Raw genomic sequence first — 27,961 nt, forward strand, 5'->3', positions numbered from 1 at the left:
ATAAATTTGATTGTGAGATACAAAATTGAAAATATGAAATGAATTTAAATTGATTTCTTTTCCATATTCCTGACTTTTTATGTAGATATTTTTACTCTTTACTTTTCCCCCCTTAAAGGGTAATATCACATGTTTATACTGCAGTAAATCTGCAGACCTCATACCAGCGAGCCAATTACAATAGAAATATGATATGATCTTGCAGGCCGGATTTGGCCCTGGGCCTTGAGTTTGACACCCCTGATTTAGGCCATTTCCACCCACAAGCTTTTATTCAAACTCGTAATTTGGGGTTTTAAAAGCAAAAATTCTTAAAGTGGAAATCATTTTAAGGCTTTACAGGCATGGAAGTATTTGTGCAAATTTAACTTACATGTGCAATGAGAATAAATCAATATATTTTTACAGTTTGGGGTGAAAACATGGTATTAATTGCGACCTTGGGGACAATCTTTACTGAGGATTATCCTTTCGGTTTTCACTGTTACTAGACAGGATTGCTGAGATTGACAGGAAACACAGGGAGAAAGAGCACCAGGATCAGGATAATAACCTGTGACCAGTCGTTGAGGACTCTCAACTCTGTGCTTTGTTTGTCTACAACTGTTTACCAGTTTACGGTTTACAACAATTTATCATTGCCTTTTTTTTTTTTTTTCCGTTTTTTTTACTTTATTTGACAGTGATCCTGAGTTGATGACCTGTGGACCAGCTCCGGCCCACCTGTACTTAATATCCTGCCCACACAGTCTAGTCATAATTTTAACTTATTATGCTAGAGTTAAATCATATGATTGTGATGTTTTCCCACTTTATTTTAGTTTTGAACAACTTCTGCACCAGTTTTTTGATTCAATTCTCATTTCTTGTGTGAACTTTATACAGGAGTTGAGAACGTTTAAATACCACACCATCTTCCAGCACATTGTAATGATAAAATAACAGCAATCAAAGCAATAACAACATCTACAATAACTTGTTTTAGGAAAACTTGTGGATGTTCCGGCCTTCAGCTTGATCTTCATGGCACAACTCGGCCCTTAGGATAAATTACCCCTCCAACACCGCGCGTAAATCACATTTCTTACCACTACATAATTGAAAAGAGCATTCCTACATCACAACACGTTCTGTCCTGACTTTGTACCCCTTTTGAGTGAAAAGAAGCCTAAAGCTGAGTGGCTGTAGATTAGTAAACAGAGGTAGCAATGCGGTTAAATGCTATTAGCATCGCTAATGATAAGGGCAACTACAGCTTTGTAAAGTTAGCTCAGGGTGTCATCGTTTCAACTCAGTATTTCTGTTCTTTTACAATCAGACATCGGTGCTAACTGCAGCCAAAAGTTGCAGTTAAAAAAAAACTTTTATGATCAACGATACCTTGGGCAGCTTGTTAAATATCTGTCAGAGAGAGCTTAGGGGGATGGGCCCATATGACATGAATGCAGCAGATGAACCTGTGAAACATTCTGCTCACCTAAACAAAACAAACCCCTCTGTAGACATGTAAAAAGTACATTACAGACTTTATATTAACATGATGGCCAGCCACATCTGTCACACATAACAAAAGAGCTCTCTGCCTGTGATTTATAACACTTTATTTAGAAAAAACTGAAATCATTACAACATTTACACAGAATCAAACCCCAGACTTTAAATATATCGACATATATGAACTGATCATGTGTGAAAATAACAGTTTTTGTCTCGTCTGTAAATCCTGCGACAGTTTTGGCAGCCTGGAACGTTTTCAGAGGATACATGGGAGTATCAAAGTGCTGTTTGCTTGATTGTAATTTCCTCCTTGACCCCCCTGCCCCCACCCCGACCACATCCTGTGTTTTCCTTTAATGTCACAAGTTAAAACAAGCTCCCATGTTTCTGTCCGATACTCTCCGATGTCATAAATCATCCTCAAACCTTAAAATCTGGTGCTACAGTTTGCTCTGTTTTGATAAGTAAATGTGATGAATAATGACACAGCAGGAAGGAAAAACATGGAGTGACACGGCTTCATGTTTTCTCATTTAAATAAGAATATTTCCACCATGTTAGACGACAGGAGTGTACACAACTGAGCATGTGCGAGCCTCATCTTTTTCTTTTATTTGTTCCGTAGATCAGGAGTTATATCTCGATCGCTTGATCGAATATCTCGAGTCCATGTACAACTGTACAATGTCTGACGTCGCTCTGCAGAGTTTCAACATCTCACAGTCTTTAGTGTTACTCGGAGCACAGGCAGGGATGGAGGACACGGCCTGCTTTACGCATTTCTCTTTTTTAATTTTGTTGTTAAAGTTTCATATTTTGTCCAGCTCCAGTCTTGGTCCTTGAGGGAGGAAAACCGAGTTATTAGAAAAATCAGAACAAAAAAAATTAAAAACAACAAAAAACTTATTTAAACTAAAACATTTGTGCACAAGGAAACAGCTCCTCAGTTTTTCATTTTTGAATTACTAAAATTTCACTGATTTTACCCCCTTTCATCCCCTGGGACATTTTGCTTTTTAAAAGGACTCTTAAAAGGAGACTTTGCCTTCATGCTTTTAACAGCAGCTGTAAGCCAGGATTATTTTATGCCATTGGGTTAATTTGTTGTTATCTTGGCAGGGACCTCTAAAATTTTATAATAATTGGAGACTGTCTGTGATTTCAGTCCTGTTCAAATTGACCATTGGCTTATTTGCACAGAATTAGTATTACCCAGGGATCTCTAGTAATTTGTAATAACAGTGCAGGACATTTGTGTTTTTAATCCCCTGCAAATCAACCATGTCTGTAATTTACAGAGTAAAAAGTCCAGGGTAAATTACCTACTAAATTTCAGCACACACAGAGGTCCACAGGCAATTCTAACCCTGAATAAATTGGCATGTCTGTAATTTAGGGTGGCAATCATGTGTATTTTATGGTCTATACTGCTTTTTTCTGTTAAAAAAAATAATAATATAGTTTGACACATATAAACGATTATAGTGCTTTATTTTTTTGATTTATTAATTTAAACTCCACTTTCTAAATGCGTATGTGTGCACCTCTGCTCTCTTAACAAGCACAGAGCTTCTGCTCTGTCTCCTACAGCTTCTCTCCCCGTGCCTGATCTTACATTAGTATTATTTAGCCGTACTTTTTCAAGCATAACACAACTAGCGATTTGAAATGTGTCCCTCAACATTCAGTGTTTAGACTTCAACAACTGATATGTGCAAGGAGAGTTGCAGAAAAACATCGACGGCATCAACTACAGATTCAGAGCCACTCATAACACAAGACGTTTCACCCTCTCATACATTAATAGGATAGATGATAAAATACTCGACTTTTTTCCCTTCTTCTTCCTCTCTATCTGATCAGCTGCAGATACGCAGGTTACACACGTAACCTAAATGCCAACTGGGAGAGCCAGGGGAGATTGATCACTAGTTTACTGATCATGGATAGATTGCTACAAATTAGAAAAATGTGTTTTTACCGATGTTATCTATTGTTAACTGTAGTTGACAGTAGTAGTAGGAAAGGCTACATAAACTGAACATCACCTGCAAAATGTATGCAAGTCTTGAAACACACTGCATTTTTGTATGTAAGTTAGAAAGAAAACTTCAATGTAATTTCATTGCTACAGTTGTGAAGCAACTCCATGTTTTCCTTCAGAAATGTCTTTGAAATTCGAATACACTACAGACTTTGCGAATCTTGTGCGAAATGTGCTGCACCAACACCGACGTCAGGGGATAAATCATGAAATATCAGAGGTCCACAGGTAATACTAGTCCTGTGGAAATAGTTCTCATGTTTATAAATTGCAACATAAAAATTTCAGGGCAAATCACTTAACATGTTTCAGCATAAAAATAAGCCCACATGTAATACTGCATTCTGAGATTAGACCATGAGAAAAAAAAGACACTGGCTTGATACCATAAAGCAGCAGGCAATGGGAGGTCTGTATTTTCTACTGAAGCGGCCTAGAAGTTGACAAACCATTATCTGGAAGTACATTTTTAAGTTTTTGACTGCATTTAAAACTTAAAAGAAGAACAGCTAAGACCTAATATCCCTGCCTTAAATAGTTTTTAGAAGCCTTTATTTTAGTTTTATTGATTTATAAGCTTTAAAACTTTAAAGATCCCATGGACACCCTGGAAGAGCGAGGGAAGATCATCGACAAGTGTACTGATCATGAACAGATAGCTAAGAATGTTAAAAACATTAAAAAAGAGTTTGAAAAAGCTACGTTGACACGAATTGTCTTTTGGAAACTCAGTGAACAGTGTGTGCAAAAGTGTCATCTGAAAAACCCAACAACTGCAGAGTGCATGAAGGAAAATTGTGGAGTTTACAGCAGAATCAATAAACCTACCTCAGCTCTCTTTAACAATTCACATTCCTTAAACTTAACAGACTACTCCAAGGACTAAAGCAACAGCTCCAAGTCACAGCTAGTTCAATATTTTATACTTGAGATAAATTTGTTTTTCTGATTTGAAAATTCAAAATGTAGGTATAAGGCTAAGTGGTAGGGACAAGAGGTGTATAGGTAGTGAGCCTAAAAGAAGGTTCAGGATCATCTAAACAAGATATAAATATAAAAACAATCAAACTCACCACTATGCTCTTGTTCTGTTCGTCTGCCGCCTCCTGCATCAGGCTGGTCAGCTGACTGAGGTACTTCTGGTTCTCCTGCAGCAGACGTGGTGCAGCATCACTGAAGGAAACAGAGATGTTCAGCCATGATAAATGATTTCTTCCTCTTATAATCAATGAGTTAAGGAAGAGAAAAGACCCTGACATAGATGCTAATAAGCCTACAAAAGCAAACTGTTTATTCATATGACAACATATTCAAAACATTGCCTTTTTATCTGAATGAAAAAAACTGTAAAGTAGTGAAACTAGAAATGGTGGAGACAAATGGTGTAATTTTTTGTGAAAACACAGACAGAATATTACCTATCACTGTAACATCCCCAACTGTTGAGCAACCATATGAAAGAAAGGATGGCTATCATCAGTGTGTAATAAAAGAAGGACAATTGGTTTAAGTTAAAAATATCATTCCCGAGCCAGAAAGTACATTCCCAGAAACAACACGGCTGACGTACACAAGCTAAAGCAAGATTGAATTATGTCTTTTCAACAAGAATAACATTAGACAAAAAAGACACAAACTAGTGGAGCAGTAGAACGGCCTGATATCTCCTCTAGACCTGAAATAAAGGCTTCTATTGCTCCATGTTTGTGGGATGAATTAATGTGCAAACATTGCATAAAAAGCTGAGTGTTGAATCCCTTACAGCTTGTTTCTGCTGCTCCCTAGTGGTTGAAATGTGAGAGAAAGAATGTTTTAGAAGAATAAATAAATAATGTTCTTTCCAAGAATTACAGGTCTTATCCATAGCTGGACACTTGTGCATATTTACAAAAGGTTTTCTTTTAGATCAATCATTATTATATCTTGTTTTTACAAAAATTGAGAAGTCTAAGAAACACAGTATCAGTTTTTTTCAATGATTAAAAATGCAGGCAAATTCCTACATGCAGACAAAGTTACAAAAGCACAAGCAAAACATTACAGATGCATTTATGCATTATGTACTAAAATATTTCAACATCTTTGTTCAGTGTTTGGACAGTGTTTATGGATTTGCTTGCGGTCTTTCTGAAGGCTCATCTCTCTATTAAACACCTCTGCTATGGAACATGTTTAAGTTTATAAAGCTTTCATAATTATCAATCTTTTACATCGTGAGAGCTGAGCTTTTGTTTGGGATGCATTCTTCTCTTCTCTGTGATCAGTAGGACCCGAAATGTTTAAGCCCACAGCCTCGTCTTTAAACGGAAATTACTTTTTATAAGACTGTTAAAAGATCAAAATGTTTAATTTGTAATCTCAGGATTTCTGAAGTCAATCATGATTAATCACACCTTATTTATAGCATTTTAAAATTCCACTATGTTGCAAAAGTAGTGGAGCTGGTTTGTGTCATTTTGGATTTTTCTACTGTGTTTAACCAAGGGTAGGAGACTTCCAGTCTGGACACAGACCCGCTTTAAGAAGAATGAAGGTTTTAACATGAACTTAACCACAAAAAGGAGCTGGTTATGGACTGAAAAGACAATAAGTGAACTATTAAAAAGGTAAATGTTTGGTAACAAGCGGTTCAGATGATTCCTTACTTGTTCACTGAAACTCTCTGAGTTTTAAAAAAAGTGACTCTAGACATTATAGAGCAGTGGTGGGCTTAGTTTACATCACTGTGGCTGCAGGGAGACGCTAACGTAGATTATCCAGTTTTTGGAAAGTGACAATAAAGACTGCAATTAATTGCAATAAAAAAATAGTGTACTAATTGTGGATGGTAGCTAATCGCAGTTAGTGTGATTAATCTTGACAGTCCAACTCTTTATAAAAAATTATGTCCACTAATCTTCTGAAGGCCGTATTCTGGAGAAAATAAACCACCGGATAGGTTTAGAGTAGATATTTTAGCTGCGTGTTGACCAGCTGAACAGTTATTGGAGGTTTTCAGTCAGTAAAAATGGTGTCAGTCATTCAGAGAGGTATGGGAGAGTTACTTTGATGATGGACCAGATGCTTTTTTTACAGTAAGAGTTGAGAATTTGTTTTGAAATTTTCAATACAAAAACCAAACATTCCTCAAAATTTCAAAGACAATTCCCCTAAAAAAAACCTTACAAAATTCCCCTCAACTTACAAAGACATTCCCCAAAATTCTATGAAAATGAGAGGAAACCCCCTTAAATCCAATTTCCTGAAATCTCATGAAAATGCAAATATAGATAGACAGACAGACGGATAGATAGATAAACAAATGCAAACAAATTCTCACCAAAACTTCCAATGACACCCCGCAAAAATACATACAAACCCCAAAATCATCATGAAAATACTGAAAATTTCCACACAAACTATGACACATTCCCCTTAAAATCTTCATGAAAATTTCCAAGCGATCGTCCTAACATTTCAAGCAACTTTTTTCAACTTTTAACTTCAAAGCAAATTCCAGACAATTATCAAAAATTCTAATAGCAGAAAATATTACTATGTTTTAGGAGAACCAAAGGATGTGGCTCAGGATGTTAAGATAACAAATTTTGTGTCGTTTTAAAACATTTGGCATCAACAAATACATTTTTTAGAGCCTTATGAAAGCTGCATAGCAAAGATTTAGATCTGACCAACACCATCACAGGTAACTAGAACCTAATTAGAAGTGACTTTGTTTGCTCTGAATGAATGAATAAAGGGTTAATTGGGTGTGTTACCTGTCGTTCGGCCCAGGTAGGGATGTGAGTGGATGTGGCGAGCTGACTGGTTGTGCTGACTGTGACCACTGAGAGACGTGCAGCAGGTTGGATGACTCGGGACTCGCTGCTATCGAGTTCCTTGATGAGTTTTGAGCCTAAAAAAGAGGGAGAGGGAGAAATATTGGCACATGCAATGATGATTACCACATGTTGTTTTTCTCCTACAAACAAGAATTCAAGCAGCGTATCCTCCCTCTGTCGATGTTTTTGATTATTCAGAGCTGAAATGCTGCTTTGACAACCGTTAATGATTTTACTGTGCTCCAGGCTAAAAATGATAAATATTTACACGATCTAGCTCCTCTGTTGTGAGAATATTGAGTGTTTTCTTCCTCTTCTCTGACAATCTTTGGTGTTTATCTCACAAAACAAGCAGTATTAGGATTTTACCTTTGGTTTCAGGATTATTTCCAACGTGTTATGACTTTTTGTAGCCTTAAAAATGAGAGATTTAATCATAAAAATAAACCACAGAGAAGCCACAAATGGTTTGGATCAATGAGTGAAGCCACAAAAAAGTTGAACATGATTTAATTCAGTGATTACTAAAGAGAGACCCAGTGACGACAAGGGGGGCTCAGCAAGGCCACACACTCGACGATTTCACAGTGGAGATCCCACAGACCCAACATTTTACCGAAACTCTCAGGATCAAACGTGACTTCAAAAGAAAAACAACTAGGGCCCGACTATTATGTATTTTTGTGGCCCATACTGATATCAGGGAATTAAAAATTCTGATAACCGATATATTGGCCAATTAAATTTGTGCATGTTTTTTTAATAAATAAAACAAATAGCTGCTTCCTTGAATATAGATCAAACATGTTAAATGTATAAACTGAAGGTAGAGAACATTTTACTTTCAGTACAACTTTAACCCCGCTGTAGCTCTGCCTCACCCTCCTCAAATAAAGCCAGTGAGTCTGATCTGTGTTCGGTTTAACACAAACATTGTAGACTGGAGCTTTTCAGGATAGATTTGCCTGATGACTGGCATGGAAGCTGGCCTAATCCATCTGCTCTGCTAAGTTAGTGAGCCGTAAAAGTACATAGCATCCAGTCGGGGACATTATCTAGTCAATCCAACCTTGATCAGTAAACATCAAACATGTTTAATGTTTATTATTCAAGGTGAGGACAGTATGGAGGCATAACATAACTGCGTGGACGCCACACACTTGAGGATTATTTGTACAAAAAATATTTTGTAACGAACTGGACAGGGGACATGCCACCTGGTTGTCAGAGGGGAAAATGTGGCCGAAAGTCCAGCCTACAATCATGTAGCATGTGGCCAGATTAGGCTAGTTTGCACAGCTAACTTTGTAGACCAGAGTAAAAACAATCTATTCAGTGAAGAACTGCAAATATATATATTTTCTGTTAGTTTTTTTGTTGTTTGTTGTTATTTTTCCGATGTGTAATGCCACCTGGAATTTTTAGTCCCTCTTTAACATCAGTACCATGCATACTGTGTGTGTTTTTATTTATAATCTGGTTTTAGCCCTTCCACAAGTGAAGGTGTACACATAGTCCCATAGATTATTTTGGTCATACTGTAATAAACCCTTAAAACCTACAGGATCATGCTCCCATTTGCATTTCTACTTTTAATCCTGGGTAGAATTGTAACCAAATGAGATCGAGCAATACTTGTTTTTGCACATAAAACCAGTGGAGTAACACTAACATATCATACATTCAATGTGTCCCAGAGTACTGTTTCCTTCTAGAAATATCCTTTCTTCTTTTGCACATCAAAAAACAATATAATAGAATCCAGGCTTTACATGTGTTGTTTTCTTGCAGGTCACAGGTTGCACTTGTTATTGTTTCAGCATGGTCTTCTGCACACATTTGTATGCTCAAAAGTATCTGGCACGCTTAGAGATTTGATTTCACTACTGTAAACAGTTGCTCTTTTATAAAGATGTTGTCTTTTTTGCAAACACAATCACAATTTTGAGGGATACAACTATGATATCTCTGTATTTAGGAATATGTGTTAAAAAAAAAAAAAAAAAAAAAAAAAAAGCTTTTCATTTTTCTTGTGTTTTTGCACTTTTGAGCATTTCAATTTGTTTCTATGGACTTAAAACATACATATCATTAAAGTCTGGGTTCTAAGGGTTGTATTGATGTATAGCCAATTCAAATACTCGAAAAACTGCACTACAACATGTAAAAATGTAAAGATATGCTCTGGCGAACTTGTTCTATGGTTAAGTATTGTTTGCAGGTTTTATTTCTTACTTTTGTCAAATACTGATAATTTCTGTCTTTCTCTAGTTGAGCTGTTGTAAGAACCAAATTTCCCCCAATGGGAGCTCAATAAAGGTTTCTCTTAAATTATCTTAAAAAATGCAGAGTGACTTACACAGGCGATCTTGAGTAGATGCCAGAACTCTCTCTGCCTCTTGACCTGCATCTGCATCACCGTGTTGTCGGCATCTTTGATGCTTTCCAGAGTTTTCTCAATGCGAGGAAACAAGTCGATGATCTTTTGTTTGCTGATCAGGATTTTACTGTTGAGAGGAATCAAGATATTAATGCTTGGCTTGCTTTTCAAGTTCACAATGGGATGTCTTTTAAATTTCAGAGTTTTTTATGAAGAAAAATACAAATACGTGGGGGGAAATAGGGTTTAGCCCTTACCTGAGGTGCGTGTAGAGGTCTCTGAGCACCTTGTCTTGGTTCTGGACGGTCTGAATGATCGCCTTCACCATCTCAGAGCTGTCACTGCTCATGTCTGTCTCTGGTGCTGAGGGAAACAGCACATATAAACCACTGACTACAGTTAAACACATACACTGATTGTGTTAATTTCTGGATTTTTAAAGGAAATTAGACATGACAAGTCTTGAATGTTTCTTACTTTTGCATTTCATCTTCATCTGCTTATAAAGCTCAATTGCCTTTTCTTCTCTGCAAAATAAAAAATTGAGTCGTTTAAGACTAAATATATTGTAAGTGCTGTTAAAATGGGACAGGAAATGATAAAAATCTACAGGATTTGTTAGCTCTTTCTTACAGAACAATCATTCTTGATAAAACTTGGAAACTTCTCTGTTTCAGATCAGCAAAGCATGGGCAATAAACGACAGCCGAGACACTGTTTAGATGACATTAGCAGTGTTTAACCCCATAAACACTTACAGCTGTTCCATTTTGTCTCCTTGGCGCCGAGCGTACGGACTCCTCTGAAGCTCCACGATCTCTGAGTGCAGAGCCATGATCTCATCATCCAGATGGCTCACCTCTGCCACCTGCAGGACAAAAAACCCTCCATTGAAGCTGATAACAGGGACTTGACATAGCATAAAAACAGAACTGGACATCAGAAAGTTAAGGAACAGATTAATATACTAAGAGAAGCAACATGAATTAAGGAAGAGGGAATAAAAAGCTATGTAAAGGTAAAAAAGGTTGGCCGCTTATAAAATCAAGTGATTTAAAAGATATCTCTGATTTGGAATGCCTTATTTCCTCAAAGCTCAAGGATAGCCAATACAGAGACTTCTGAAAAAAACAGAGCTTATCTAACTCTTTCAAATATTTGTTGAAAAAACAGCGTTACCTGTGCAAAAGCAGCAGCCCGCTCCTCGTTCTCCTGCCAGGCTTTCAGCATCTTCTCTGAGGCTTCAGACAAACACACACAGACAGCTCATCAAAACAAACACCATCTTGCCCAGCACGATAAAAATACTCGCATATGTAAATGTTCCCTGATAGAAGGCCACGCATGGAAGGAAAACAAACGACTTCCTGTAAACACTCACATATGCCGTAGTGCATCTGATCGCTGTACTTCTCCAGGTCGTACTGGATGCTGCTCCTGAAGAAGTCCAGCTTCGCCTTCAGCTGCTGAGAGAAGCCGAACATGCTGTTCTTACACCTGGTCAGGTTGGTGTTGTAGCGCAGGAGACTCAACCTGGAGAGGGTGGAGAACATTAAGACTTAGAAAACGAGCTCCAAAACTGCAGGCTTTAGTCTGGCCAGTCCCCTAATAAAGCAAAACATCATCATCCACAGGTGGGAGGCTTTGATAGGAGCTCTGGGAGCAGCTGGGGTCTGCATGAGCTTCAAGAATAAAGGAAGGAAGTGTTTACACAAGATTGTGGAGCAAACTGGTGTCAATGAGCCAGAAATAAAAGTAAATATGTCCAGTGGACATAAAAATGCAGCAGATGCATGTACAAACAGGACCATTCAGGTGTATTTCTGGCTGCAGCAATGTCACTGGAATTTTTTAAAAGTTATGGAACTACTAAGACAAAAGAGAAAAAAAAAAAAACTCAAAGATCGGTATACAATTAAACACAGTAAGCATAAATGACTATGGGTTTTTTTGCACAAACTTGTTCTGCCATCTCTTTGGACCAAGGAATTACAAAATAATCATTCTGTGACAAGAAAGTCTTTAAAAAAAATCTAATGTACAAAAAAGTCCTCCCACTTTTGGGAATTAGAGTCATTATTAAAAGCCATTCCTGCCTGCGGAGACAAAGAGAGACAAATTACAGCCTCTTTGTGTCCATTTCTCTCTATTCTGAGTGATTCAGGCTTTTTTTCCTGCAGTCCGTATATGCACTGAGTGGTAAAGCAAGATGTAATGACGGCGAATCCTGGCATTTAGTTGACTCAGCCTAGTCGCAATGCATTCTGGGATAAAATCCGGCAATATGCTCGTAGCTCTCTAAGAGCTACGAAGGCGTGGATAGCGTCATTAGAACGGCACAATGGAGGGCTTTCAGAAATAAAAGGGAATTGCATACAATTTAAGATTCAATAGGTTGTTTTCAAGATTTATTTTCGAGCTTTTTGTGTTTTTATTGAATAGAGGAGGATAGTGGATGGTTGGAAACAGGAATGAGAGAGTGGGGAAAGGGCCACAGGCTGGATTCGAATCTGGGCCGCCCGCGTACATACAGTAGGACCATTTGCACCCTGTTCAATAGTTACTTAACTTTGAATCTTGAATCAACACCGTCCTCAGAGGGTTTTTGCATCATATTTACCTTCTCCCTTGATTAATCATAACCATTAATAACAGATGGGCATAAATGTGTATCAGAGATATTTTAATTTGTAAATATTTCAAGTCAGTATTTTCCCAAATTATCCCTCATCTCCCTCCATATCACATTATGGCACAGTCTCGCACTCATGGTCCTTCATTTGCACTCATGCCATGTTTTGGCCCACCTCGTTTTTACGTGCCAGGGCAAGGGAAGTGTGCCTCGCCCAAGCACGGAATAGAGCGCTCACACAGCGCTTACACTAGTGTAAGGGCACTCTTAGTTGAAATAAATGAAGATAAGAGATGTCTAAGTTTTGACTCACATAGCAGCCCTCTGTCCTTGAAAAAGCCTGCTGTAGTCCTCCTTCAGGCCGCAGATGTAGCTCACTGCTTCACCCCAAACTTTCTTCAACACAACCAGGGGGAGCTGAGTCTTTGCTTCTTGGACTGCAAAAGTAGAATAAAATAAATTAGAGCTACTATATAAGGTGATAAAATACAGCAACACTGCTGTTGGTAAAAAGAAAAACTGACATCAGTCTGAATATCTGCGCTGATGAGAGAAGGTAAATATGACAGTTTATTTCACTCCTAACACCGCCACATTATGGGCAGGGAACACTTAAACTCACCAATAGTGTTGACTTTATCTGGCAGTTGTCTGGCGCTGAACGGCCCGGAGTACTTTGTGATGCTTTTGTCAAACAGGTAGACGATGTAGCTGTCCCAGCCTCTCTGCACAGGAGAAAATAAAATCACTTCTGTAAACACTGTCCCTGGCACTCAGAGAGGAGGAAACTGGTCCCCGGTCGAAGATTTAGTGAGTCAAAACATGCACACAAAGCCATTTTCTGCATCATTAAGGTTTCCTTAACACTGGCATAAGTCTTTGAAAAACCCATCCCTGTCTTTGTAAATGATCCAAAGGGAGATATTAATGTTTGCTTCATCAGCAAGAACAAGCTCTAATTCAGGCATCTTGCAAAAGTGCTGTTAGTGTTATGAACCCTTGAACCACTCAGACTTCCCTGTAACTCCTGGGTTACCAAGTTCTGTCAGTGAAAAGGAAAGTCATGTATTTCGGACATTAAATACATGAAAAAAATTATGATTCTCTCCAATTCAAGCCTAAAATCCTGCCAAAGGTGAACAAACTCAAGCCGAACTCATTTTAAAATGAGAAAAAAAGCTCTTTTAAAGGTGAATTACAGCAGTTAACAGAGATTCCAACACTCTTCATCTTATTTATACCTACAGACGGGCTAAAGTTGTCAAAATTTTGATGCCTTTCAACACAAAGCATTTTAAAATGACAAAATCTCTGATACTGTAATAATCAACGGCATCAGAAAGTACAGAAGCTTCAGATCTTTAGTCACAGTTTTTCTGTGAGAGAAAGGGAGTGAGTAGTGAGGCACTGTGCAAGAATTTGCAGGGAATTTTTAGTGATTAAATACAATAAATACCTTATCCTGGATGCCTAAGACTTCTATTTTTATAGCTGTGGTATCAAAACAACTTTTGATATTGATCACACTTTACTAGAACTTTGGAGAAGTTTAAAAATTCAACGCTGTGTTTCTAAGTTTCACCACAGTCATCTTACCACTCCATCGAGGACACACTGTGCTGCGGCCTTCCTAGGATCCAGAGACACTCCCGTCTCCTGCAGCAGCTCCTGATTCACCACCTCGATCTTTGTCTCAGCCTCGATGCGTTTCTGCAGACTGTGGAGACTTTCGTCGGGTGTCAGCTGAAAGGAGTGGACCTGAGCCGTGGTCATGTTCAGGATGTGGACCACCTGAATGGACACGAGACGATTATTTTATTTCTGCTGGTTTAAGCCTCTTAAAGGAGTCTTAATCCACAGATTCAGCACTTTGAGTCAAAGTGGAGGTTTTAAAAGGGATCGAAACTGATGACTCTCTTTTGAAGAGGGAAAAATCTTGTGTCATCATTCAAAAGGAGCCAAACATTTTGATGTTTCCTGTCTATAGACAACTGAAGATGCATCAGTTGAACATTATTATTGCCCGATATTGGTCCTGTCAGCTGACATGGACCCTTAGCAGATAATGTGGTATGCACTGGTGTTCATAGCTGGTGTTTATCTGTTGTGTTGTATTAATTTAGTGCTGGAGGGGTAGTGCAACTAACTGCTGATTCAGTTTTTTAATACTGTGCAGAAGAATTCAGCCTGTCGGAGAAACTTTTCATGGTCAAACATGGAAGAAGGGAGTTTGTCAGATATGTTCTAGTGACAACTTTAGTGCAATCCACATTGGCTAAATTGTTACTCTAAATATTAATATAAGCCCTGTTTTTAAAATCAGTACATGCCACAATAACATATCGAACAAAAAGTAGTGTGTCATTTACTGCTGGGCAGTTGGCACTGAATAGTTGATCAGAACCCTAACCCTTAAGCTCAGCATTAGTTCATGCAGGACACAGTAGTCATTGGCCAAGCCTTGCTCAGCTGACAACCAGCAGATCCTAATTATCACCTCCCACAGCCAATCACAGCTCTTTCTCTCAACACAGCAGTCCATTTAAACACGACGTACTTCCCATGAATCCCTGCTTGCATTAATGCTGAGGCTCCACGCTGCTGCTGGCAAAGCTTCACCTCCTCCACCGCAGCCTCCTCCTTTATAGCTTAAAGCTTGTTGCACCCTCAAATTCAAATTCATGCTACTATGGATTAATTGCTTTTGAACTAATTTTATTATATTCAGTATGCAATGTCATAAATGTATTTATCCATATGGGGCTTTCTAGCAATGTGCTCCCTGCAAAGTCAAAGCATGCTGCTTGACTCACACAGGAAGCATCTTTTGAGCAGAGCATTCTCTGCCATTTTTGCAATAAAATGGTAAATTTATGACAATAGAGTTCCTGAATGAAATAATTTAGTTATTATTCCCTGGTTAGAAAGTGGCTTACTGGTACCTCCAAATTAAGCATTATTGTTTCACAGAGTTTAATGAAGAAAAAGAATAGTTAAGCTTAAGACATGGTAGGGTTGGATAACTTTTGGTCTTTGTAGGGGTGGGCAACATAACTAGTACACTTAATGTACCACAACTTTTGCCACACTAGATGTTTAAAATGACAACATTGTAACCATTGAGCATAAATTACAAAGAAGATGTAAATCATCAGCATACAATTCTCTCTGGAGTTTCGCTTCTCCACTGTCTCCAAAAGCCTCACTCTCAGCAGAGACCACACTTCCCTACCCATCCAGAAAACTCCCCTCCATGCATGTGTGTTTTTGTATCAGAAGGAGTGGAAGGAAAGCATGAGAGAGCGGAAAAAGTAGATAAACAGCTAAAGTGAGTTAGGGAGAGATGGTAGTGTGAGACGGAGAAGGATGATTTGATTCTGATGAAAAACGGAACTCAATCTGTCATCTGCTGATGGCTGGGATTTCAAAGGAAGCCAATGAACGAAACACGCTAATCTGTAAAATTAGCTGCAAGATGATGCAGAGATTACGCCGACAGTAACACAAAACATCCCCAAAGACACGACCCAAGTAAGTGTTGTTGAAAAGCCAGGATTTAAAAATATAAAGACACTTGACCCAAAGTATGATTTGCCTTGGAGAAATGTGACCCACCTCTCCACAACTGTGGATCTAAGGTCCGGCCTAACAGTTCATAACAGAGACAACTGGGAGTTAAAAAGGTTTGTGTCCCCAAATGAGACTATCAGACTTCATTTTTCACCACTAGTGCATCTCTAATTAGAAGTACAAAAGTTGAGATGCTTGATCGCTTTGTGGTTATGTCAAGCACTCCATGTACGGAGGCAAGAAGCCCGAGTTTGATTCCAGCTCTGGTAACTGCCTCAATTTATTCAGACATTAAAAGCTTACAAAGAGTCTTTTAAAATGCATGAATGAATAAAATACCATTTAGATGAGGTTTTGATAGGATGGCATTGAGATTTGTGTTTTTCTTTGCTAAAAGGAACAATCAAAGGTTCACATAAAGACACAGAAACTTAGATAACATTAACCAATTTACCACAAAATGTGACAGCTTGGCAATCAACACCTCTCTTCATTTTTAAAAGGCAGCAATCAGTTTTAAGAGATTTATGCAAATGCATTTTGACCCAGATACAACTGTCTCAAAAGCAGTGATTACAGAACCGTCGTATTTTAGATAAAACTCATATAAAGTCTCACCTTCATACTCAGAATCTGCTCCAGAACTTCAAAGCACATGGGTTTCTTTGTATCAGGATTCTGTTTTCCTCCTCTCTGCACCGGATCCCACTTCAACATCAGCTGCAGCAGAGCCTCCATCGGCTCCAACAGAGTCCTAAAAAAACAGCAATTGAAACAAGTTCAAGGGGAAGATTTGGCAGAAAATACACGAAGCACAAAGGCCGTGGCTTAAGTCCATTTTCCTTTTCATTTCAGTGACCGGTGGAGAACAATGCAATGTATTTTTAGCGACTGGCTGCTCACCTGCTGAGGTTGTTTGGGTAGGGGAGGTGTGTGGAAAATTTGACTTCTCCATTCAGGTCCTCCACTGCCATGATGTCTTTTGGACCTTTATTCCTCACTTTGCTGGCCCTTTAAATGAACAAAGACAAGAGGAGGAAAGAACGTTTGACATTCAATATAACTCCACTGCAAATTTCAAACATTAAGTATCAAGAAATTATCAGAGCAATGAAAACTTTGACCTCACACCATGTCCTGGTAGTGCCTGTAAATTTCTGTTTCCTTCTTCAATCATTCGAACATCTTGTGCTTTTACTTTGAATGTGGAGAAACACAACAAAGATGTCTCCAGTCTATCTCCACTTTGTAAAGAAGCTGGCAAGCTCTGTTGAGCGATGGAACCGTTAGAAAATCAAGGAAATATTACTGTCAGAAACTCTTGGCTCCTTCTCATCTCCCTCTTTCCTCGTTCCTTGACCATGCCAATGCAAGCGACAGAAGATTTGAGCCGGTGATGGTTGTCAGAAAACTACAATAGGAATCAATGTAATCATCACTGTCGAGCTGTTTTTAAGCTGCTGTTTTCTCACAACAGTTAGCATGCTATCTATCTCTGGCTCTTAACAACATGAGGAAGCAAAATCATTTTTGACCAAAACAACAATCAGCAATTAGCATTTGCATATTTTGTCAGCATGTTATGAGGCTTAGTAGGAGATGTTGTAGTACCTTAGCACAGCTGTGTCTTATAAAGGGCACCTAGCCAATATTGCTGAAGGAGGTCAAATCAACTTTCTTGCAAAAACTGTCATGAAGCTGTGGGGAAGACAGCTCAACTTAAGGTATGCTAAATCAAAAATTCTTAGTTATGCCTTAGTTAACATTCTAGTTATCAAGCACCAAAACAAAAGGGAGATTTTGTTTCCAGAAAAAATACTATCAATGCTTGTGGCAAGATTCTTTCCCTATAGGTCATATAAACTTTGCAGTAAGGAGAGGGGACGAAACTTGTGTTTGGTAGATAATTTCTTTGTTGTAACAATGCTTCACTGGAGAGGCTGGAATGTCCTGCCAGCAGTCCTGACCTCAACCTCACTGAACACTTATGGGATCAGCTTGGGCGTGCTGTTCAGTGCTGGAGCGACCAACACAACCATGTTGGCTGACTTGAGACAAATGCTGGTTGAAGAATGGGATGCCATCCCACAGCAGTGTGTGACCAGGCTGGTGACCAGCATGAGGAGGAGGTGCCAGGCTGTTGTGGCTGTGTATGGTTCTTCCTCATGCTACTAAAGCTCCAGTTTGTTGAATGAATTCACTGTTAAAATGCCCTTATGTCTTGTTTATTCATACAGATATGCTTTTGGCATTGGCAGAGAAGAGCTGGCTAATTTTTCATGGGTGCAACCCACATGTTCAGCTCTACTGCTCATCCCACCAATGCATGTTCCTTACAAATGTGCATCATTTAAAAGGGAATTAAACAGGCTTTCCAACAGTATAAGTTTCATTGCCAAGAGGCACTGTTAAAACAAAAAAATAATCTACCTAACACAAATTTACATACTTTTGTGCTTTTAGCACAGTTTATATTTATTGTTTGAGATAAATATTTTCAAACAAGATGTATGGTAAGGCTATATTGTTTATATCAATAGTTTCTTTAGTGATAAAACAATGTTATACATTTATTCTGACTTACTATAAAATCAGGTGAATAGGACAAACTTTCAATAACTTTTTCTTTCTAATCACATTGAACGCCTGGACCCAAATTATTCAAAACAAAGTTGAAAGATTGCCCCATTTTCTAATGTGTACCCTTCCATGTGGTTTAAGGACACCAGAAGCACTTCTTTACTTCTTCCATGATCTAAATAAGTGTCACACCTTTCTTTTCTATTGCTGCTTTACTTCCTGAAGGTGTTCATGAGCTGCCATATCAGCACCAGACAGAAATAATGAACCTTCTGATGTTTTTATTACACCTGCATGTGCCTTTCTTTCACCTCGCCCTCTATCTTTTCCTCGTGTCTCACATTTGATCAAACTGCCGCCGTCTGGAGAGGTGAATCAAGGAAACTGTTCAGTGATTTATGAGCTTCCCTGACTCTTAAATAAACATTTAATCCAACAGACAATGACTGTCTTGAATGAAACAGTTCTGAACTAAGCTTACATATTGAAATGTTTTGTTGATCAGGTCATCTTACCATTGCACAGGCTGAAGGTTGTGCAGAAAAGGACGAAAACCACAACTGCATTCAAAAATCATGGTGCCAAAGCTCCAGTAGTCCACAGTGACGGTGTATGGTTTATTTTCAAAGAGCTCAGGCGCCTGCAGAGAGAAAAGTGCATTTTAATATGTGGTTCTTGATCTGGGGTTGTCAGATTTATTTATTTTTATATTGACTGACTGTTACTTTTATTTTTCAACCCAAAGCTGCATGCTACCCTTCTCTCTCTCTAATCAGTTTTTAAAAATCAGAATATAAAGGTTTTTCTTCAAAACATCTGTACTTTTGGTATCACTTAATGTAAAAATAATGGATATTATATATCTAAAGCATGTGGTATTAAAACGTATCAAGGCATAGAAAGGTTTTACAAGCTTTAGTCTATTATGCATGGACATACTTCAAGCTTTTATCCCGGTTATCCTCCGGTAAAGGTTTACCAATATGTGCCTCCAAATCTGCCTCAAAGGCATCTGAACTCCTGCACAATGTTTGAGTTGCATGAAGCCTTCCAATGCATTTGTGCAATTCAGACAGTGATCCCCCTCTTTCACACGCAGCTGCTTCAGGACGATAACGTGAACAGAGATCTTAATTTTTTAAGCTTCAAGGTTTTTCTTGGATACAATCAGTCATTAAAATGAAGGAGGCTTTATTGTTTAGACACATGAGGTACTGAAAAGTAATGAATTAAAGAAAATCTGACTTTTTCTGATCCCTGTCAACACAGCTTTTTTTACCTTCCTGTCATTGACAAAGAAGCAAAGATTATGAAAAGATCAAAAGATCTGAGTGACAGAATCAATACAGTGAGGTGCATCTGAGGATAAAATTCATGGCTTGTCTGCTTACCAGATACTGCAGCGTGCCAACAAAGGAGGTGCACAGACTGCCCTGGTCCAGGTCTTTAGCGTAGCCCAGGTCAATGATTTTATGAACCAACTATCAAGGACAATGTAGATATTTCACACACTTGTCAAAGTTTAAGGTAAAGCAGAACAGGTGGAGAACAAATAAGAGCTACTTTACCTTCCCGTTGATATCTTGAAGCACTATATTTTCAGGTTTAAGGTCTCTGTGTATGATCTTGTTTTCGTGCAGATACTGGATACCGGATCCTACAGCAGAACAAAGAGGTTAAACTGGATGATAAGATTTTAAAAGACATGTCTGAATGAACAGTTGACGTACCAACATCATTGAGTAATGAGAGCACTTCACTCTCCTTCAGACCGCAGCAGTTTTCAGGTTTGCTCAGCATCTGTAATCAAAACAAAAGCTTGGTATCATGTGGGTGAAACAGTACAGCAAAAACCTGCTGCCGACACATAGAACAATGCTATTAAACAAAGTTATTAAACAAAGTTTGACTCATAATGACTTAAAACTTTGACAGACCGAGCATATACATGGAACCACAACTACTTCCTAATGGTTAAGTGCCTCCGCCTGGTGTCCAATTGCCAGACAGTGAAAGTGTGGCTGTGGCCCAAGAAGAAGGCTGTGGTGTTTTGGCTAGGGCTGACCATGAGGCCCAATAACCTCTGACTTCAATGCTCTCAGAAAAGGAACGGAGATATTTAAAAGATGATTGGACAGACTGGAGATAACAGGCACTAGGATGCTTAGTTATTTCTTTGATCTCTCCCTCCCAGTATACCAGTGCTTACACTCGACTCTGAGCAGCCAGTCAGAGTTGAGGAGGAGGGTATTTAACTTTTTCAGAACGCTTCTCTTCTGTTTGACTCTCATGAAGATGCAGTGCATGCTGAAGTCATTGCACCTTGTTAGACTGCAAAAAGTGACTTGTGTACTCCACTTTCTTCCTTGGGTTTAAGTGGAGTGCAATAAATCATCTTCTGAAGAAAATCTATCAAAGGGTTCTTGAGATATCCCATTCACAAGAATGGCTTGGGCAGAAAACTCCAAAAACATAATACTTCTGGCTTTGACTGTTTGTCTTTCACTGCTTATTTTCAGTATCCTACCACCACTCCAAACGAAAGTCATGAAATACATTATGGACTTTGTGTGATTTGTGTTCACTCGCTTTAATTCAGCAGGGCATGAACTTCTTTTGTATGAATTTTTTTCCACCTCTTACATAAATAAGCTACATACATTTCCTTTTCTTTCCCTTTGCTCTATTGGCGTCTTTTTAAGATAGTTCTCTAAATCAGGGCGCAGATGGCCTAGTGGTTAGGTCATGCCCCATGTACACGGGCAGCTTGGGGCAAGTGGCTCTTTCCCCAGTCTCTTAACCCTGTTTCCAGCTCTAGCCACTGTCCTATCTATTCAATAAAGGCAAAAAGCCACAGATTAAATATAGAGAAAAAAATTCTCCTTATCAGTAATGAACACAAGTCAGCTTTTATTTACCCACTGACTTCTGAAAGTTTTTTCTATTCAAAGTATCGACTCAGGCAACACTCGATTTAGCGCTGGTACTGGAAAAAAAACAACTGACTCCCAACCCTATCAATGACACAGAGGCTTATAAATAGGTCATGAATAAGTTTAAAAAATGTGAATTATGTGTGTCGCAGATCAGGTTTTTTGTCTTATTTTGCTCTTCACTCCTTGACAGCCAAACAGTTGACTAGTGACTACATAATGACTACATACTATAATAACGTCAACTACTTTTTTGTATCATTGACTTAATAAAATAGCTTGACTAACAAATTGTGAATTTTATGCACAATTTAAATTCATTAAATGTATCATTTTAAAACGAAGTAATTTTAGATAAGAAAAATTTCTTTGAAACACAAACACAAAGGCACACAGAAAAATCTGGGGACTAATTTTTACCGAGTTAAAAATATTTCACTCAAGAATGGTAAAATCAACTCTATTTTGAGTGCATTTATCACCAGCCACTGCCAGAGTTGGAGTTAAAACACAGATGAAATTCTGCTGGAGTAAAACTTTCACCACACCAACATATTTCAATTCAGCTGCCATCACTCATGGACAGTTATGGCTGCAGCTCGATAGCTGTCCAAGCTGCAGATAATCCTTGGCAATCAAGATCTCTTCACCTGGTGAACTTTCAGACACTAGAGTACTACAGCATCTAAGTAGGCAACCTGGCTCCTCTTTAACCTTCAAATCTTGTTTCAGTGAGTTTTTTTGCCTTGTCTAACTCCTTTTTGTCCTTTTTTTTTGGCATCTCTCTGCAAGTGACTCCGTCAACCACCAGCAGCTCACCATCATTTGCACTACTGTTGTATAAACTTCTTTAACCTTACTGCCTCATCTCGTGCTCTGCTCCTACGTTTTCATCATATGTTCATCGCAATTGTTTCTATAATATTAGAACACTTTGTCTTATACTTCTATATGTTTATATCATGTATAGGTAGAAGGTAGCAGAATTATATATTAAGAGAAAAATGTAGCTCTATATAAAAAAGAACATCAGTCAATTTAGACTAAGATACAGCTCTACATAAGCGTTATCAAATTCTATATCAAGATGAAATTGTTTCATGGGTTGCAGAAAATTTCTCTAAGGAATGAAAAACAACTCTGAGAGGACTCAATATGACACTGATTGAGTCAAAAACACCTCTATAATTAATAAACAATGCTCTGTATTACTCTGTATTGAGTCATTGCTGTAGGGTTGTTTTTATTTTTTCATTGTGGAGTACATAATCATCATTTAGAGTTAAAAAAAAAAAAAAAAAAACACTTTTTAAAATAAAATCAACTCTGAAAAAATTTCTCTGTAAGCAGAGTAAATGTTACTCCAACAGACTGGGACCAAATGTGATAATTTTCAGAGTATAACTTTATTCATGTTGATTAATATTTACCCGGGTAAATTTACTGTGTAAACTCCATATTGTGGCAAAATCTCATTCGATATTTAGTTGGACTGTTGCACTGCAGCGCAGGAGTTAGTGCTGTTGCCTCACAACAACAAAGTCGATGAATCGCTTCCCGCTCAGGGCCTTTCTGTTTGCATGTTCTCCTTCGGGTACTCTGGCTTCACTCTCACCACTAAAGACATGCTTTTTAAGTTAATTGGTGGCCGTAGGTGTGAATGCCTGGGTGTTTAGCCCTGTAATTGACTGGCCACCAGTCCAGGGTGTACCCTGTCTCTTGCCAAATACAGCTAGAATAGGATAAACAGAATAGAAAAAGGATGGGTGTTGTGAAGGGTTTCTGACCTACTTCAGGTTTTTAATTTAGTCTTTATCTGATTTAATAGTTTAAAAGATAAAATTCTCTTACGAAAATGTCTAAATCTGCTAATTTTTAGTTTAAATTAAAAATAACAGATCTGATCTTGCAGTGCAGAGCTTTTTACATAAGGTAGCTATGTTTTGTTAATAGAAAGTCGGTTAAGATTAAGTTTTCCTTTTACATCATTGAATTTCTGCCTCAAATTGCTGCATGCATATTCACCAGATTAAAGGGAATAACGTGACAAATTTCGTGAAGGAGCAATGAGCATTTCCTCATTCATGTTGCCAAATGAGTGCAAAAAAATTCCCCCCGTCCTCTCAGCTGATTCAGCAGCTGTACTTTCCATCTCCTCCAGTGTCTCCTCTCTTTCATCTTAGCAACAAATGCAGTTCAATCAACTGCTGCTAAATATCTACCTGCACCAGCTCCAGCACAATGCATCTACTATCAGATGCTGTGGTTTCCTGAACACAAACAAGCAGGAAATGTGGTGGCGGGACCAGGAACTGGCATAAAAACGACCCTGCCCTGTAGCATCAGGGCAGAATATTGCAGAGCGATGCAGACACACCAGTGTACAAGTATGCTGTGCTCATGACAGCATCGATTTATATAATATAAAAGTATAAACCAAGCTGAAATGTGGACATTCACACAGCATTATCCTTCCTAAGATCCTCTCACCTTCCTTAGGTCTCCCCTTGAGCAGTACTCCATGGCCAACAATGGAAGGTCGTTCAGGGCTATGTGCTCTATTTCATCAGGGACCTCTCGGGCTGTCACGACATTAATGTGATTCAACCTGAGCGAGGGAAAAAAAGGAGTATGTCACAATTTAAGGATACAGATGCTGCACAATCACCTTGTACTTCTACTTCAGCTTGTCTACATACTATAGGGGGAAATAAATCCAACATAATTTTCAGGTAAACTTCTACCAAATAATTTGTGTACAAAACCATTATGAATGTCTCAGTACCAAACACTGACAACATATTTGTGCATTTTAGAAAATGAGCAAGACTTTGCTTGAATTCTTTATAGTTAAAAAGTTCCTAATATTGTGAACCGATGGCTTCTCTTTATGTTGGTATCAAAACATCAACATTATTTGAGTTTTACCAGAGTTATATCAAAATTTAAAATTCTTCTATCATGTCAACTGTATTCATAAGTATTTTCTGGATATCACAACATTTCTCTACAACTTAACTGCCACTAAAGAGGAAAAAAATGTACAAAAATAAGTCTAACTTTTTCATGATCTGGATTTCTCTGCTCCATCTGTCCTTATTTCTTGGTGTGAGTTCCAGACGGCACATTTTCACAGCTAGTTTCTCATTTGTTTCCTGCAAGAGAGACAACAGAAACTCATTGTTTTATCAGCACATAAAAGCATGTCCAAAAATAGCAGTTGTTGTGAAGTTGTGGAGGAGCTTTTTCTCGTATGTCTTCATAAACCGTCTAGACAAATACAGAACTTCATCCCAGTGGGGAGTATGTGGTATAGTTGTACTCCAATATCCTCTTCTTCCTTTCATTATTCTTTTTAATTTTAGCCTTTATTTAACTAGTTAGTCCCTTAAGTTTAAGAGTCTTTTCAGGGGGATTTGGCCTAGACAGTAAAACACGCTAAACATGACATACAGGAAAGCATTAAAGGGACAATTACATTTTTCAGCTAAATGGACAGTTAACATGAGTTAAAATGGGGCTAGATTTTTCACATATAGGGTATTAGGTATGTAAGTTATAGAATCTTCACCATGTGATTTTTTCTACTACAGATGTCTCAGCCATCCAAAGATAGATCAGTATTTTTTGCACTTTAATTGGTAACATCTTATGACCAAGTGATATCATAAACATGATTTTTTTTTTGCCCTTTCACAAGTGAAGGTGGATATCTGTCAATATGTCAACACTATTTTTATAGGCTTCTCTTCATGTAAAACCAAAATTTGGAAATAAAAGTTGGGGCGCTGTGTAGAATGCAAATAAACATAGAATGCAATTCCATAATTAAATCCATATGTTATTTACAACAGAACATGAACAACATATGAGCTGTTAAAAACTGAGACATCTTTCAATTTCATGAAAAATATTGGCTCATTTTGAATTTGATGGCAGCAACACATCGAAAAAAGTAGGAACAGGGCAACAAAAGGCCAGGAGAGTAAAAGGAGCTACTTAAAAAAACAGCTGGAGAAGCATTTTGTAACTACTTAGGTTACTTGGCGACAGTCCAGTCACATGACTGGGTATACAAGAAGCATTTTAGAGAGACAGAGTCTCTCAGAAGTAAAGATGAGTAGAGGTTCACCAATCTGTAAAAAACTTTATCCAAAGATTGCAGTACAATTCCAGAAAAAGGTCCTCAGCATAAAATGTTGAAGACTTTGACTATCCCAACATTAGGAGTCCATAAAATCACCAAAAGATTCAGAGAATCTGAGAAATCTCTGTGAGCACGGGACAAGATTGAAGGTCAATATTGGATGCTGGTGATCTCCAGACCCTCAGGTGGCAGTGCGTTAAAATCAGGTATGATTCTGTGCTGGAAATCCCTGCATGGACTCAGGAACACTTCCAGAAATCATTGTATGTCCACACAATTGGCTGTGCCATCCACAAATGCAACTCAAAGCTATAACATGCAAAGAAGCCATATGTGAACACAACCCAGAAATGCAGCCATCTTATCTGGGTCTAAGCTCATTTAGCATTGACTGAGGCAACATGGAAGACTGTTCTGTGGTCAGATGGATTAAAATGTAAAATTATTTTTGGGAATTACGGACACTGTAAAGAAAAGAGGGACCATACAGCTTGTTTTCAGCGCACAGTTCAATAGTCTGAATCTCTGATGGTATGAGGTTACATTAGTACCTATAGCGTGGGCAGCTTACACATCTGGAAAGGTACTATCTTACTGAAAAGCAGAGGTGTCTCTTTCAGTGAAGGCCTCAACAAGACAATGCTAAACCACATCCATCACAATAGCATGGCTTTGCAGTAGAATAGTCCAGGTGCTAAACTGGCCTGCCTGCAGTCCAAACCTATCACCAATAGAAAACATTTGGAGCACCCTTAAACAAAAAATCTGTCAAAGAAGCCCCAGGACTGCTGAGCAGTTAGAATAATTACATTACACAAGAATGGGACAACAATCCTCTCCTGAAACTACAGCAACTGGTCTCCTCACTTCCCAGATGTTTACAGACTGTTGTTAAAAGAGGAGGGGATGCTACACAACGGTAAACATGGCCCTGTCCCTACTTTTTTGAGATATTTTGCTGCCATCAAATTCGAAATGAGCAAATATTTTTAGAATGCCTCAGCTTCAACATCTGATATGTTTTTATGTTGTATTGTGAATCAAATCATGGGTTTATGAGATTTACAAATCATAGCATTTTTTAAATATAATTACATTTCACACAGCGCCCCAACTATCATGGAATTGGGGTTGTATCTAATTATTGAAAGGGTGTTTCTTTTCATTACTTTGTCATGTACCATAACAACCAAATTCCCTCCAATGGGGGATTAATAAATGTTGATCTTCTCATACATCTTATTCCATTAAGTACACTCAAAAATATGGCCTACAGACATGTTTCCAGGCAAACAGGTTAAAACAGGGTTTATTTCTAAAATAAACACCTGATCTTGATTTAAGCTTCTTCACTGGATTTTCTGTGTGTATCCAAAGGTATACCGTTTTATCCAACTAAATGCTTAATATACTGTATGATGAAACCTGAGTTCTCATTGGAGGTGTAGAGATTTGCCCTATCTAGGGATTGGGAATGAGCATATGGGTTTTCTTAGCATTTAAGATTAAGAAAAGAGCATGTAGTAAGAGGTAAAGCTACTTAAATGTTTTCTTGGGCTCATTTATAGATGACGTGGGGTGTCACACGTGTGCAGTGTCAGACAGAGATTTAGTTATAACTCACATGATGTTGATAGAGGTAAACATGAGCAAACCCGCCCATGCCCAGCCTCTCTTTCAGCTCCCAGTCTCCGCAGTTCTGGTTCTGCCTGAAGGGAGGTTTCTCCATTGTTGTAACGCAAGCTGGACCAAAGAGTGACACAGAAACAGCCTTTATATATTCCTCTCTAAAAGTACAACACAGCTATAATTAATTCAAACCACTCAAGCACACCAAGCGAGCTCAGTCTGTGAATTTTATTTCAGTTAAATACCACTACCAAGCATTAGGATATGGCTACATCCTGGAACGGATGCCAAGCTAACGTCACATTACAGCGTTATTAGCACACTGACGTCGCACCAATGTTTTGAAGCTAAGAGACACTAGTGGCCTCAACATTTAAAAGACTTGACACCTTTAATAAATGAGAAAAGGCATTAGAAAGCCTCACAAGCAGAACGGTATTTTAAATTTGGCTTTGAGGCTAACGCTCAAAAACAGGAGAGCAGCCTAGCTTCCAGGAAAAAGACCCAACCGTTTACGATTAGCACTCCGGGATTTGAAAACGAAAGCGTCGACGCCAGTTAACTGACGTTTTATTGGCTGTTTCCATTATATGCTTCAAGTAAAGAGAGTTTATAGACTTACGTCTTGGTTCTATGAAAGTGACATGGGCCGTTCTTGGTAGAAATGTGTAGCTGTCTGTCTTGTTGTTTTCGGGTCAATGCAGCACCGTGAGAATGTGTACTTTCCC

At 38.3% G+C, this 27,961-nt stretch overlaps 1 protein-coding gene across 1 annotated transcript; it reads right to left on the reverse strand.

The window, feature by feature from the left end:
• LOC121528381 (inhibitor of nuclear factor kappa-B kinase subunit alpha-like) lies at window positions 1-27,961 on the reverse strand. The gene is made up of 22 exons (XM_041815822.1): window positions 27,856-27,961; window positions 27,229-27,347; window positions 24,518-24,612; window positions 23,948-24,065; window positions 20,255-20,324; window positions 20,093-20,181; window positions 19,916-20,005; window positions 19,040-19,164; window positions 16,848-16,955; window positions 16,563-16,698; window positions 13,971-14,165; window positions 12,997-13,099; window positions 12,688-12,811; window positions 11,124-11,275; window positions 10,922-10,983; window positions 10,501-10,610; window positions 10,220-10,269; window positions 10,000-10,105; window positions 9,722-9,869; window positions 7,300-7,436; window positions 4,615-4,714; window positions 1-2,335 (listed from the first exon to the last, which is right to left on the reverse strand). Exons 2-22 carry the CDS (start codon window positions 27,331-27,333, stop codon window positions 2,270-2,272), a joined length of 2,289 nt encoding a protein of 762 aa, XP_041671756.1. The 5' UTR covers window positions 27,334-27,347; window positions 27,856-27,961; the 3' UTR covers window positions 1-2,269.

This window comes from Cheilinus undulatus, linkage group 20 (genome assembly GCF_018320785.1).
Source record: "Cheilinus undulatus linkage group 20, ASM1832078v1, whole genome shotgun sequence".
Taxonomy (NCBI): domain Eukaryota; kingdom Metazoa; phylum Chordata; class Actinopteri; order Labriformes; family Labridae; genus Cheilinus; species Cheilinus undulatus.